The 16,319-nt window shown below is 37.3% G+C and overlaps 1 protein-coding gene across 3 annotated transcripts in view; it reads right to left on the reverse strand.

Annotated features, from left to right (window-relative positions):
* The window catches only part of LOC139733790 (dihydropyrimidinase-like), a 136,802-nt gene that overhangs the window by 70,217 nt on the left and 50,266 nt on the right, over positions 1 to 16,319 (reverse strand). For 2 of the 3 annotated variants that reach the window (XM_071644598.1, XM_071644606.1), the window contains exon 2: positions 7,753 to 8,651. The exons of the other annotated variant lie outside the window; for it this stretch is intronic. In XM_071644598.1, the coding sequence (XP_071500699.1) occupies positions 7,753 to 8,418 (666 nt within the window). In that variant the 5' untranslated portion in view covers positions 8,419 to 8,651. The remainder of the gene's footprint in view (positions 1 to 7,752; positions 8,652 to 16,319) is intronic. 3 annotated transcript variants of the gene reach the window in all.

Genomic DNA, 16,319 nt, shown 5'->3' on the forward strand with positions numbered 1-16,319 from the left:
CCTCTCTATCTATCTATCTATCTTTTTATCTACCTATCTCTCTCTCTCTCTCTTCCTTTCCACTAGTCCATGTCAACTCTTTTTTTTCCAGCTACTTTATTTCAAAAACAAATTTTCAAGAATGTAGGAAATTTTATATCTATATCTCATCGTAACTATATATGTATTGACCACATTAAAAAAAAATGTTTATGTAAAAGACTAGGAAAAAAAAGAAAAAGAAAACAAACTGATTTGAACGCGTTAACTATCAGAAAGACAGCTCTTAAAATAGAAAGAACGGCTTCATCCCACATTACTTTAATACTCTCCACCGATAAATGCACTATCAACCCTTGGGCTCTTTATACCTCATTTTTGTATTCCATAGAAAAAGAACATTTTATCAACCTCTCACCCTTAATGGATACATCATCCAACAAAATGAGGTCCCTTTGCACCCAAAGACTCTTTTCTTCTTTCCATTTCTCCCCACCCCAACTCCCTCCCCTCCCTCTTGCCCCACTCCCCGCATTTTACTGGAAAGAATTAGATAAAATATAAATTGGGGACAAAGGGATTTTTGCATTAAATGGAGGCAGAGTATCCTCTTACATAGGGGTCTGCTTCTGAATGGACCACTGGGCTCAGCTTTAGAAGAAACCCCTGAACCAAGAAATGAAAATTAGATCCAGCTTTCAGCCTGAAACTCCATAATCAAGTGCGAAATGAGTATTATCTGGCCAAATCAACTGCATATTTCAACAAAAGCGCCAGAATGGTGTCACAAAGAAAGTCATACTCAGCTCATTTTAGCATGAGGAGCCAGCATGTTTGATTCACCAGATTAAAGATATCAAACAATACCATCTGCCTGTCATAGATTGGAAAATCTTAAAATCTTCATTTATAAACATGGCCTTCATTCTGGTCTTCAATGTTATCAGAATTAATACAATTTAGTCATGATCTCTTGCTGTGTTTCTGGCTCAGTTTAGTTGAAAAATTTGCTCAGTCACAGACCCTCCAACCTTTCTGACTGAAAAATAGGGATGCTTTGGCTCAAAAGCAGGAAAAAAGAGCAGTTCCCATAGGAGTGTGTTGTAAATCAATCACTTTACTCTGCTCATTAGACTATAGCAACATCCCTTTTTACATTTGGGAAAAATATTCTTTCACAGTACAGCAAATTCTAATTAATTTTTGGCAGACTAATTAACATCTTCCAGATTAATAGATGTAAAGTATCTGAGTTGTGAGTGTAAAAAAAAAGTACATCTCTTTTTCTCTCTCTCTCTCTCTAATTCAGTTTCTCATTTTCTCTCATGAAAAAAACTGCACAAACTAATTTTCTTGAAATAACTGCAGCCTGGGTGCTAGTGATTAGTATGCTAATACCAAGCAACTGACAGTCATCAGCATTTTATTAAAGGTTTTATGCATGCATTAGAAATCACCTTGCACACACAGCTACGAGTACACGGAATCATATGCTAATTCTATCAGTACATATTTCTTATGATTCACAACCTACACTATACAATACAATTCAGTCACTTGAACTCTAAACTGCACTTGAGTATTTTCGTTCATCTATTCCTCTCTTTAAACAGCATATCATTACTTTTTGCTGATTCTATTTGACCTTTAAAGGACAAGTTCACCTTCATAAACATAAGGTTTGTGAGAATGTAGCAATATTAGTAGAACACATCGTTGAAAGTTGAGGAAAATCAGACAATCCGTTCAAAAGTTATGAATTTTTGAAGTTTTTGTGCAGTAACCGCTGGATGAGAAGACTACTGCAGTGTATGAATAACTTAGATGTCACATGCGTACAACAGTGTAAGGAAAATATAAAGAGAATTTCACAAAATTCCATCTTTTGAAAAAAGTACACATTCCCCTGACTCGTTACCGACAAATGTTATGGGTAATATTATTCCCCCTGCCTTTAGAAAGAGGCAAGTCAAGTGCTCTTTTATTATGCGAAAAAAGTGAAAATACGTTGAAATTTCTTTTTACATTTTCTTTATACTGTTGTATGCATATGACTCACAAGCTGTAGTAGTCTCCTCATCCAGCGGTTCCAACACAAAAATTTTAAAAATTCATAACTTTTGCATCGATTGTCCAATTTTCCTCAAACTTTCACTGATGTGTTCTACTAATATTGTTACACTCTCTCAATCCTTATGTTTATGAAGGTGAACTTGTCCTTTAAAGACACTCTATCCATGATGTACAGGTCTATGCAGAACATCCTGTCCACATGTATTCTCTTCTACAAATTCCTCTTTATTTTCTAGTTCAACTATGACACCATCGGATGATTTCTATTTGAGGTTCACGCTATGTCTCTCACAAATTTGAAAAAAAAAAAGGACAGCTTACGGCGGAAAAGTCACTCTTCAAAGTGGAATCATATGAAGTCCACAGACAGTGGTAGATTGGATGATCATGATGATGAGTCTGCCACTGAAGACAGAATGGATTAATGTTTATTCACTGTTTCACTGTGTCACTGTTTACTCATATGTAGGACTGTCTCAAACCCAGACATTATTTTCTCTTCCAACCCCACCCCTTCCAACATCCACCCCCCCCCCCCCTCACATTCACAAGAAATGTTAGCAGTCAATCCAGCACCGTACATAAAGACAGTCTAGCGACAGAATGCAAGGAGAAATTCTGGTGACAGACATTATCATAAATTGTCGGGCCTGAATGCACGAATGATACAACTGTGCTAACACAACAATCGGCGGCCGAGCAATTACCGTTCCACCGCGACAACGGGATCAGCACCGGTCTCCGCCAGCGCAGAATCACTTTTCATTGTTACGACCAGCACGTGTGCGATATTAATCATTAATGATAAGTCGGCTCTCCCTCCTCCCCACAAAGGAAGAGGGAATGAGCACAAAGGAAACGTGATGCGAGCCTCTCAGCATTCTGCTCACTTCCTACCACGACTGCTGAAATAGCTTTAATTCCATTAGACAAGATCCAGCATAATTAGATGATCTTGGAGTTGCAGAGTAGATCAAGGGGGTAATAATTCCCTTTAATTGAATTCCTACCAGTTTTTCCTTTAGGTATTTTTTTTTAAAGTTCCTGCTTCTTCATTACCACTTTAATAAGCAACACTGACTTCTTGCAGCCAAGGCTGTGAATTTAAATTAAACATCTTGCAAGGTTACACAAATTACATTACGGTAGAGCTGTTCAATACATGGCCTCATGTTTGTTTCTCCCACACTTCAGTCAGTATGTGGGTCTACATCTAAGGTCTTTCAATGACATTGCAGCATTCCAGCTTTGTTGTCATACATGGGTGTGGACACAGTTATGAATACAAAATAGTGTTGCTACAAATTAAACTTTTGCACTCTCATATCTAACCTTTGTACTATAAAATATGTGATTCAAAGTTCCTTTAAATATTATGTACTCATGTAAGCATTATGTATTACTTTGTATTACTTTATATGGAAATAAATCATTTTGAATTGAATTTTTAATTGAAATCTACATACATAACAGAAATGTAGAGTTCATCAGAAAAAGGTCAACTTTCATCTCTATGAACTGTCTTCTTCTGTGGATTTTGTGTATGTGCATACACTGTATGTGTGTTGATATACATGTACATGTAGGTGTGTATAAATGTAGGTGCGTATGTTTCTATCTGATAATATCTGACATGTGATAGGCAAGCATTGCACCATATGAAATAGATGCTGGACGAAATTTAGTACGAGAAACAAGCTCATCCCATCTCATAAGTATTCAATATTTTTCATCATCAACATCACTAAAGGTTATCACCATGACAACAAATTTCTGCTAAACTGCATCTTTTGTAAAAGTGGATATTTTCACACTTGGCCAGATGTAATGAATATCACATGTTTTTGCTTCCATGGACAGTATATCACAAGCAAACATATTTTTGTGCTTTTATATTCACGCTGGTTTCTGGTCATGCAAAATGCATGAAAATTTTCACACTACGAAAATGTCCACTTTTACAGTACTATTGTTAGAGAAAGTTAGGGATACTGTTTGACATCTACGTGCACAGACACTGCACTGGCTACAGCTAAGTATACATACATACACATCAAATTCTACTACTCTATTCTATTTTCTCTACGCCAGCTAATCAATAAATACACTTCATTCTCATGCACAGATACATTTAATCATACCATACTCAATTCATTGTTTTCACAACCATGATCAAGTTTCTTTCAGTATTTCACAAGTACAAATTTTATGTCAACTTAGATTTCATCCTACCACTGATTACAGATCAAACTAGAAATATTTCTCTAGTGCAATAAAATCTCTGTGGCAGTCTGAAAAAAGGCTAAACTGACAGTTAATCTTGGCACAGCTGGTTTCTCTCAATTTTCCTCTAGCATGAATGACATCTTGCTGCTTAGACTACACCACCAACATTATCAATTTTCAGGAATGTATCCATTTGTCATGCACCTCTGATTCATTGAACTTAAGAATATCACACAACAAATTGGGTAAAATCTAAAGAATACTGATCGATGCCTAATTGTTGTTGGGTATTAAGAGAGGAAAAGCTCATCACACAATTTCAGCTAATGACAAGTTGCTCTAAGTTGAAGCAGAATCTAATATCTATAGTAATAAACGTTGAGATTTTACTGACACATTTTTAATCAAATCTGAAGACAATTTAATCATATTCTTAGCATTTCAATGCATTTTTTTATTCTTTGACAGCATATTTTATCTAAGTGCATAGAATTTCTCTATAGACATGATATCAAAATGAAATTCCACAGCAGCCTACAGACTAAACTGATTATATTCTGGAATTCAGAGTGGTAGGTACAAATCCTACAGAAAATTGCACTGTCAGGGATACAGCAGGTTAATGGAATTTTAATGGAATACACCTGACTCACTCGGCACAGTCCCTTTCACGAGAATGACGAAAAGATGAAATAACGAAGCATAGAGTTATACACTCAACATTATCATAAACATACACAAACACACATACACATACACATACATATTCATGCTGATAGGCACAATAATAGAACAATGTCAAGCACACAAAAAATATCCATGCACACACTACATATAAAACTATGGAATACAATGTACACCAGTATATTTTCATGAGATAGGCAAGGATTTTCAAAAATAACTTCAGGATACTTTAGAACCAGCCACGTGTGTACACTTGATTATTATAGCAAGAACAGCAACAGAAGATACACATAAAGGGTGATAGGTTCACCTGAAGTGAAATATCAGAATAGTAAATATTGATTCACATAATATATAGACTTTGCAGGTGGTATATCAGAAAATGCTAGCCTGCCCTCTATGGTTGAAGGGAGTGCAGGGGAGTTGAACCTGAAAGACTGTCCAGCCAGCCAAACTTTCACTACACCCATGTATCACAACATTTGTTAGTGCAGCTTCACAGCTTCGCTTTTTTTCCTCTCATTTTTGACCAGACAGCAAAAGAAAGCATGAGATTGTTTAACCCCTTACGTACCACTCTTTACCCAAGCACATTTGTTTGCACAGCTTCACTTTCAGCTCACCTTTTTTTTTTCTTTTTTTTTTTCTTTTTTTTGGGGGGGGGACCAGATAGTAAGAGAAAACATGACACTTATTTATACTTTATACCACTCCATATTTTCGTAGACCCACAAGATGTTTATTTAAAGGGAAATTCTGAACCAGTCATGCTTCAGTCTGAAATGAATGACTATAAGTTTACAAGCACAACAGTGAAAAATGGGTCAAAATTGGATCAAAATTAGAGAATTTATGAACTTGTGAAGCTTAGCTAATATTTACAAAACAGTTCTTAAACAGTTAGTATGAATTTGGAAATGAGTGAGCTGATGATGTCATTGCCTTTGATTATGTACAAAACCTTCACAAAAATTTACCTGTTCCACTTTAAAGTATGAACTGTCAAACATAATGTTATTCCCAGCTAAATAACTTCAAAATAATGATTAGTGAGGTATGTTAGGAGACTGGAGCATAATTGTGTTTGAACAACCAACTATATAAAAATGTTCAGATTTCTTGAACACTTTATATGGCAAGGTGTGAGAAGATGACATCATCAACTCACTCATTTCCATATTCATATTGACTGTTGAAAAAACTATTTTTATAATATGAAAATTAGCAAAACTCCACAACTGCATAACTTCAGTTTCATAACTTCCCTAAATTTCATCTGATTTTGATATTTTCACTGTTGTGTTTGTAAAATTCTACTCTTTCTTTTCATACTAACTTTTCAATGGTTCAGAGTTCCCCTTTAAGCAAGACTACCCAACTTTGCACGGGATCTGAGCATCCCACATACTAAAACTCCTGCAATACATATGTGTCTCAAAGATAATTATTTGTGCTGATTAAAGCAAAGTTGAGTTAAAATATTGTTCAGCTAGAGGTGACTTGGAGTTGATGCTTTTTGAAATGCAATGACACTATCAAAGAGGCTTGCTACACTATATACACAATATCTTTCATTGTACTTATATTTTTTCATGAATTTTGTGAGTCAAGTGATATTTGAGAAATCAACAAAATGTTGCCTCCCATATCAAATGCAATTTTATACATTTATTAATGTCTCTAAAGTGGAAAATCAGTAACTTTTTTTACTCTTGAGGAGGAATATAACTTCTTGCTTAATCTGTTAGCCTGACAAAAACAAAGACACAATATGTATCTAATAGCTGGCTAGCTAGCTGGTAATCTTAATCCAAACCCAAATATATCCTGAAACCCTTTTCTCTTTAAAAGAAATAAACAATCCCTGATGGAAAATATTACTTCAAGTCTGGATGCAAGATGACCAGAGATAAACAGGACGCACCAGCTTGTGGTCGATCATTGGGCAACTTAAGCAAGGCCTAAAATAGCCACAAAGATGCTGGCTAGAGAAATTTTAGAAGACTATTACTGCTAAGACAAAGTTACTAAAATAGTCAGTATTCCAATCTCCTTCATCCACTTGTCCACAAACACACAAAAAAGAGACACAAGGACTACAAACATTCAATACTACCGTCTTCACTGATTTAAGAAAAATAAATACAGTAGGAAATATAGCCTTGCAAACATTGATTACAGCAACAACAACAAAAATAGCATCTTGAGAACATCCAGGATGGCATCAGAAAACAAGAAAACTTGACAGCAAGAGCTTCTACACATCTATCACAGAAAACAGCACAATACAGAATAGAAACATACAAGCAATGCTGTCTAAGGACGCGGCTGCACATGAGACAGACAATCATTCACCACAGAATTTGGAAGCAGATGAAAGAGTTATAAGAATGCTTGGAAAATCCAAAGTTTGAGACAAACGATCACTGGGATAATGGCTTACAAGTAGAAACAAAGGGAAGGCGGTAAAAGGACTTGAATACAAAGTGCAGAAATCATAAAGTTTGTCAACATAGAGTACACATGGAAGGCTACCACAGGGCATGGAAATGAAAGACTATAGCAGCGTTTAGAGTCAAGGTGTACGACAATACCAATCACAAGTTGGAGGGTTGCATACAGATGTGGACTGCATTGCAGAGTCACTACGGAGTAAGGTTCTTGTGCCGAGAGGGTTTTGATAGTTGGGTGCAGTATCAAGGCAACAACAACTGTAACACACACAGACAGTATAGAAACAGACACGGACCACTTGCACCGCAGCAAAGGTCTTTTGAAAACTCAAATTACCGCAGCATCGGCTTCTGTTTCATTGTAGTCGCCCTTGACGATGGGACCTCCTGTCCAGGAGACAGGACCACCACCACAGGCACCACCTCTTCCGGAGCGAGAGGGCGATTTCTCAAAGATGGGTGACGGGTCCCCTGGTTTGGCATCTGCGCTTTCATCCGGATTCTCTATGACGTTGAAGACGGACTCGCCGGGCATTCGACGAGGTGAGGACGAGACCGAGTCGACGCTGGTTCCTCGGCGGACACCCCTCTCAGAGTCAAACTGGAGGGAGTTGCCTCCACCATCCACGCTGCTGAACACCGAGGCTTGAGGCCGCTTGAGGGCAGAGTGGCGTGGGGATTCAACTTCCTTGGAGCCTTCTTTCTGCCACGGGATCCCCTCGCCGCGCTCTGAGGGGAACATCATGGTGTCATGCGTTCCCTCGTAAGAGTCCAGTTTCTGCGCCCCCAGCCGGCCCTTTGGGACGCGGCGGGGCGAGTTGGCTGCCTCCGCCATCTCTTCCTGCATCCTGCGCTGACGCTCCCTCGCCTCAGGTGTGTCCTCCGTGAAGCGCAGGGAATTCCCACCCCCACACACCGTCTCAAACATGGATGTCTTGGGACGCTGGGTACGTGGCGAATTGTCTATCTTCATGAACACTGAATCAGTGTGTCTGTTCTCCATTATCCTGCTGTGTGTGGTTGGTTACTTTTTTGCAAATCAAGGCAGAAATATTTTACTGCGAGCAGTTACAAAGTAAACAAGATGGCTCAGGGTATTCTGATATTTAGCATGCAAGCAGAAGGCCCAACATTCACACAAACGTGCCTAGGACTTTTTGTCCAGCAAAGTCAAGTTTGGACTTCTCTGGCCAGAAATACAGGCTAGTTACCACTCTAGATTTCTGTGTCCACGTGCTGAGGGTGCATGAAATGCAATGGGGAGAGAAGATGAAAAATAAGGAAGAAAAAAAGAGAGAGATGAAGGTCGTTAGTCATGTTAACCCTTCCTGTGCCAAGGGTTTGGACATGGTGTATAATGCTATGGGCTTTTCTGTGCCAACTGGAACTCATTGCACACAGAGGGTTAAGTTAAATACTGTATGATACCGGGCATTTCAGAATCTCATCCGGGGGAGAGATGACAGCTGATTGGGACCAAATTGGATTACGCAAAATACTTAGGATTCTTTGGTGTAGACACATGGACATGGGAATGGGTGCATTAATGAGGATGCCTCTACACTTTGTGCATTCTCTGACTTTCATGCAGCCAAATCTTTCCATCTTGCTTTTTTTTTTATTGGTATCCGATTGTAAACTACGGAAAGATGCATCAAGGCACACACTTGCACAAGCTCTATCTCTTTCCCTCTATCAACCTACCTAGCTCTTTCCCTCTCTATCTCTCTCGGCCCGTTTTCACACCAGTGGAGAAACGTAATTGCAATGCTGGATTGCATTAGGATTACAAATACAATTAGAATTATTGTCCATAAACAAATGAACAAGGACGACTTCACAAATTCTGCAAATTTTGAATTTCAGAGCGAGGAGAGGTGTGGCTCTCAAGCTGTAAGAAGCCATTTTTGACCAAGTGCGAGTACATTGTATGTTAGGAGCACAGTTACTAGCGGAAATGGTTGAAAGGTTACCAAGTTAAGCTCCAACCCCTAAAAAACAATTTAGAAGTTAACCCATACACAAAACTGTTTTATTCCAAAATTCTGGAAAATCGTCATAGCAAAAACACCTCCAGATTTGAATCATGATAAGAATTACAATTCAAATCACCCTTGGTGATTAAAGTTTGTAAACACATGGCCAAGATGCGTTATTTGAATCATGATTCTAGTGAATGTGTCATTAGAATCGTGATTAGAATAAGACTCTCAGTACGTGTGAAAACAGCTCAATTTCTATCCTTCTATATTCCACTTTCTATTGGAAACACACAGTCATATTCCCTTCTCTCTCTCCCCGTCAGTGGAACATATGCATAATTCATCTGTCTCTATGTTCATGTTGAAACTTTGGCAATAGAGTTACATCATCATTGGCTGTATGGCCACAGTAAGTATACAGTCCAATCCTCTCAGCTATTCGAAATCTTGGTTTAACTTCAGAAAAATAAATTGGGCAAACAACTTTGATCTAAAACTGTCATCCTCAAATGACAATTTTACCCAAAAAAAATACCAGATTAAGGAGGATTGTTTACATGAACAAAATGACCAATATGAAAATAACATTAGTAAAACCAGCAGCACTAACTGCATGAAACTTTCATAAAGTAGAGCCGATAGCCTTTTTCATGGCGTGAAACTTTCGTGAACGGCCAACCATGATATTGTACAGCATTGTACTGGCATTCAATGCATTGACCAAAACTTCTGCATGCATCTTTACTATTGCAAATCTTGGTTCCTCACAAAATTCAAAAAAGTTTCATGCACATGAAAATTTCTGGTTAGGTATACAGTAAACAAGGTAACTTCTCAATAATCCTAAAGGAGAATATGTGTTGTTTGAAGGTTTGCATGGTGTAAAGTAAATGAGGAAGAAAGATTTGCGGTGACACCATGTGTATGTAGTCCTTAACCGGATCGTTGTTTGGCAGAAGAGCCTAGAAAGAGGAGAAACGATTTCTCCTCTTTCTAGGCTCTTCTGCCAAACAACGATCCGGTTAAGGACTACATACACATGGTGTCACCGCAAATCTTTCTTCCTTAAAGGAGAATATGTTTGTGATATAAATCCATTTTGAGGTTTCATAGTTTTTTATGATAAAATCATACATATATTTGGTGTATAAATCATATATATATATGGTGCAACCAGAAAATACTGCTTTTCACAAATAATTGTTGTAAATCATAAGCCTGGTGGATAAACCGGTACAGAAACATATGGCATCAAAGCATTTTGCTTAATCAAGTCTCTATATATTTGATAGATCTATATAAAAACAAAGTACAGATACCCATACAGTCAAATGTGATGAATAATCTCCTGCTTACGTACAGAACAATCTGCATAGCAAACTATCAGTCAAGAGGTACGTGAGACCATATGGCATCCACATTTCAACAAATATCAGCAAATGACTCATGGCGTAGTCACAATAATTATGTCCGCCTCTGAATCAAGATCATGCTTCGAAGAGAGAGAGAGATGAGCATGGGACAGTCCCACCCTCCTCCTCCTCCTCCTCTTCCTCCTCTCACCAGTGCAGCAGCTAGATGAGGGGTTGCTACGGGAACCATTCACAGGAATAGATTTTACTCTAGTAATGTCAATTAATATGCATTTGAAGGTGACATAGCAAGTTGCTGGGCCAAATTCTGTGTGTGCTGGCAGCAGCAGATTAAGGACACATATTTTGTGCAAGGTTTATGGGTCATTAACAGCGGCTTAAGGGCACAATTTTGTACAAGGTTTATGGGTCATTAACTCATTTTTCATACCAGGTTTTATGGGTCACTAAGGAAAAGTGACCTCTCTAGAATTTTCTCCAAAGAACCCATTCTAATGTACACATTTGCAGCAGCTGGTAACACAACACGGTGCTTAATTAGGAGCAATACCTCTTGGTACCTCATGTCAATGTAAGATATCATTCTACTGTAAAACACAATATTTTCGCAGCATGAAATTTTTTCGAATTGTAGCCGACAGCCTTTTTTTGGCAAAACTGCCTCTAACATTCAAGCATATAGCGTAGACAAGAACTTTCACATGCATTTTAATTTCACGAATTTTGCAAGGTGAAATTAAAATGCAAGCGAACATTCCTCGTTTTTAGTATTCTTATCTTTAAGTATCAATACCCTTGAGTTCTTGTTGCTTTATAACTCATTTCTTTTATGTGACATATATAATATAATTTTTGTCTATCCGTTTTGAATATTTACCACTTCTCTAGCTTATATTTCCTTCATAATCTAGCTCATTTCCATTACATTTTATGATTACAGTATCAAAACCATTTTTTTAATCATCAAAAGTATTAAAAGCAATAGGAGTAGTAGTACTAGTAGTAACATTAGTGATGTCAGAATTACTCTTACATTATCATCATCATAACTTGCAAATGTAATGGTAACAGGAGTAGCATGGTAAGTATTTGCATGGCACATTTACTATTTTTATTGTACTGATAAATTATTACTACGGATGTCTCAGTAATCCTCAATAACCTCACCGCTGGCAGGAATGAACTGGATTCTGAGAAACACATATGGGCATTCCAGACACTTACAGGGAAATGGATAAACACTGAAATGATGATCATCACAAAAAGGCAGGAGATCCTTCTTTCTCATATACTGCCCCAAAACTTTGCAATTCATCACCCCTCCTCATTAGCAAATACGCCAGCTAATTTCTTGTTCAAGCAACGCTGCATACTGGCACTGGTCTGACGGTCCAGGCCCAGTAAAAATAATCACTGTCGGACCAGTAACTTATCAAGGAATGGACCAGTAAAAATTTGAAAATCTGGGTACCTACTGGTCTGATCTACACAAGTTGGACTAGTAGGGGAAAAAATGGGGTTTATAGCATGCAGCCATTGTTCAAGAAGCGTTTTCAGTCCCATTTATTTAATTAATACTATTGATATTTCACACTGTTGTTTTTGTTTATTTGTATAGCAGTGTAAGTTTGTCATGTCTGATATATTGCTACTTTTAATATTCGTATATAAAGAGTTTTGTACCCTTTGGAAAAAGTGTTATACAAATGGTATAATGTACACGTATGTAGGGATTACAACCTGCAATCATCAGATTCTTCATCAGGAGGAGAAAGTGATACAACCTATTTGTGACTCTCAACCTATCAAGTTCCACAGATGTTTACCTCGAGCAGAAATTATAATCTTCTCATTATATTGGCAATTCACACTTTGCAAATGTTGTACAGGAGAAAAATTAGAACTGATTATCTTTATTATGGTAATCTCACAGAGAACTGCATCCCCAGAAGAAAATGACTTTTATCACACTTAAGTTGCAGATAGTTTATATGTAGGGTGTGACTCTATGCCGATTATGAACGAACTGTGAAAACACAGGCTGCAAAATATCATGATTTATCCCAGAGACGGCAGAGGGATGGGTTGCCATGGTAACTGTCTCGCATCCTGCATCGCAGTGCTGAGGAGGCACGGGGGCCCAGCGAGGTGGTATCATACTTTCCTCCATAAAGACTGTCTAATTTGCTTGCGTGGTTGACAGCGCCTGCTACAAACCCACAGACATGAATAGACAACAAGTAGGCTGACAGAAGTGGAATGGAGTGAGAGAAAAAATCCTCATAGAGCATAAAACATCTTATCCTCATAAAGCATGGAACATCTTAATGCCCCTTGCTAATATTTGCAGATTAGAAAAAATAACAGCTTTAGTGCTTATAAAAAGTTCTATAATGTATGTTTGGGACAAAAATAACCAACATGAAAATGTTACTCAGTATTTGAAAATCAATGTTAGGTATTGTTAAATATATGCATAATGTTACCAAGAGTTTCATTGAAACAGACTTTTCCAGAATAATCTGTCACTGCGAGTGTAACAGTTGATTGAGAAAATTAGTGATATCTCCATGTATTTGTGGCTCTATTGCAATTTTTTTGTACAGTAGGGTATTTTCTGATACAACTGAACTATGTATACACATATGCATCAAATGTGATAGTTTGAACACTTTTTTTAATCACTGCAGCTCCCAATGTTAAATAGTGGCTTTAAAGGGTGTGTACAGTTCTGGTCGAGGTGTAGATTTAGCTTTTAACATTTTGCGAGATATTCAGAAACCAGATGAGATGTCAAAGAGCATGCAGTTCTAAGGGGTATCAAAAGTTTATTCGATGAAAATCGGTTTTGAAATGGCTAAGATATCCAAAAACAAGGCGAACAAAGAGATCCTATTAAAGTTGGGGCATGTCGCCTTTTATTATTAGCACTTTTTTGGTTATCTCAGCCGATGGAAAACCAATTTTCATCAAATAAACGTTGAATCCTTCTAAAAATTACATGCTCTTTCATATTTCATAAGAGGCTTTTCATTATCTCACTTATGAATGTTCAAAACATGAATCCCTACCTCAACCAGTACTGTACAGTCCCTTTAAGTTCATGAGAGAGCATGGAAATATTGTGGAACATTGATATACTGCAATCTTAACCCGTTGAGGACGGGCTGATTTTGCTACAACACACATTTCCCATAGACACCTGCCCGAGTATACTCGGGACTCGTCCTCAACGGGTTAAGATTCTGACATTATAAGAATGCACAAACGATCTGCTATTCAGGCAGTAAAGACTTTCAATACAGTATTAAATAGCAACTACAAAGTTCTATACATTATTTGTACATCATTATGTACACATCTGGAAAATGAACTAACAGTAGAAACAATGGTCCCAGCACCTTTGCACAACTATGAAGTTTGAATTAATGTCAAAAGTTTGCTCTTATTGTGGATGACATTAACGAATTCTTTTGCACAAAGGTATAGAAAAAGTATCTTTCATTTGACAATGACAAAATCAAAATTTCAACCCTAAAAAGGAGCAGGTCACAGTATATGATTCACTGGCATTCAAACTGGCAAAATGTCCTCATTACTTGAGACTTCAGACAATCCTATGGATAATGTGGTTTTGGTTTTAGCACTTGGCTTTGACCAGCCCCATTGGTTCCTACGTGAAAAATAATCATGAAATATTCATGAAAAAAAAAAATCACATTTTCTGTCAATGATTCACAGCACCTACAAAACCCTGTAACTTCAAGAGTCAAAACAAGTTGACGCCAAGAAAATCATATATTCTTCCTCTTAATATCATATCAAAGACAGAAAAATCCTTGTGTAGATTTGTAACACTAATGAGGGATGTGTGCAGTCATAGCTACATCACCTCATAATTCTGAATTGCATGTGATTTGACTATGATGCCTCTGTTTCATGCACAAATATGGGAAGAAATTTCCAAAATTTCTTATTTTCAGCCTAATTTTGAGCTGCCAGTAACTGTTGAGTCAGTTTGATTTCACTGATTTGATTCATTCGATTAAGACAACTTGTACCTTGAAATTTTGATCTTCCCTTTAAAATGTCCACATCCTGTTATGGTAGCCTAAGACAGTCCCATCTATATAATTTCATTGCTAGCTGTATGGACTTTTATCACTAGGTGTTTAATACAGCACCCATAGACATATAAACATTATCTACAAACAACCTCCATGGTAGGTACTTCTTCCAATCAGCCCAGAGTCATCCTAATGTGCAACGATGCGAGCGGGAAATGAAGGATGGAGATGTTACCACGGTAACCAAGTGATCACTGTCACTGTACAGCCTGATATAATGTGTCGCTTGATTGATGTTGTATACATAGAGCGTGAGTCATTTGATACACATATGGTCTCCCCTATTGAATTTTTGTTTTTTGTTTTTTTCATAATTAACATTCCAAGATTCTTCTCTCCAAGATGGCCATGAGGTAACTGATACATATTATATCAGAGTAGGCTAAAGATAAGTGTGAAATGAATATACAATGTAACTAGAAATGTCGCTTTGGCGACTGGTATGCCTCCGCCATAATGCATGATTTTCCCAATAGGTCTAGATAGTACATGTGGACAATGTGTGATTACATTTTCACAAATTGGCAAAATATTGAAATGACAAGTTTGTCACAAATGTGTTGAATGTTCATCTTCCTTGACCTAGGTTTAATTGGATGAATAGGAGAGCATGTATCTAGGGATTTAAGGACTTTAACTCGACTTTGACCCATTCATACATTTAGGCATTGAGTAATTTTCAAGGTACAGGTGTGGAGAAAAAGTGCAATTTCTGAATTGAATAGTAAATTGTTACCATTTTCATCTGTTCCTTGACCCTAAAATTCATAAGATAATCACTTTCAGGTAGAACATGCATAATATGTACTATGTTTCAAGATAACTTGAGCCACTTCCGAGATATGGAGGAAAAAGTAAGTTCAGCACTTTCACTTGATCTTTGACCTTTTGACCTTTGAGGCAAAAAAAGAAGAAAAAAAAAACTTTCCAGAAAATTTCTATGAGGTTACACATGTATGCATACACCAAGTGTAAAAAAAAAAATAACCCTGCTGGCATTGCATGATAGGAGGGAAATAGTAAAATTTTGAAGTGTTGCACTTGACCTTTGACCCCTGACCTTTGACCCCATGAACCCTACATTCTCTAGATAATCACTTCCAGTCAGTATATGTATATACTATGTTCCATGAAGATACCTTGAACAATTTTCCAAGGTATAGAGAAAAAAAAAGAAGTTTTAATATTTTTACTTGACCTTTTCACCTTTGACCTTTGACCTCATGACCCAAACTTTCACCAGAGAATCTTAATTGGGTAATACATGTATACACTAAGTTTCAAGAAAATATCTTCAGGCATTCAATAGATATGGTGGAAATAGTGAAATTTTATGTATTTGACCCTGACCTTTTGACCTTTGACCTTTGACCTCATGACCCAAACTTTCACCAGAGAATCTTAATTGGGTAATACATGTAT

This window comes from Diadema antillarum, unplaced genomic scaffold (genome assembly GCF_040938485.1).
Source record: "Diadema antillarum isolate AM-2024a unplaced genomic scaffold, OU_Dant_1.0 scf00000025, whole genome shotgun sequence".
In the NCBI taxonomy this organism is placed as follows: domain Eukaryota; kingdom Metazoa; phylum Echinodermata; class Echinoidea; order Diadematoida; family Diadematidae; genus Diadema; species Diadema antillarum.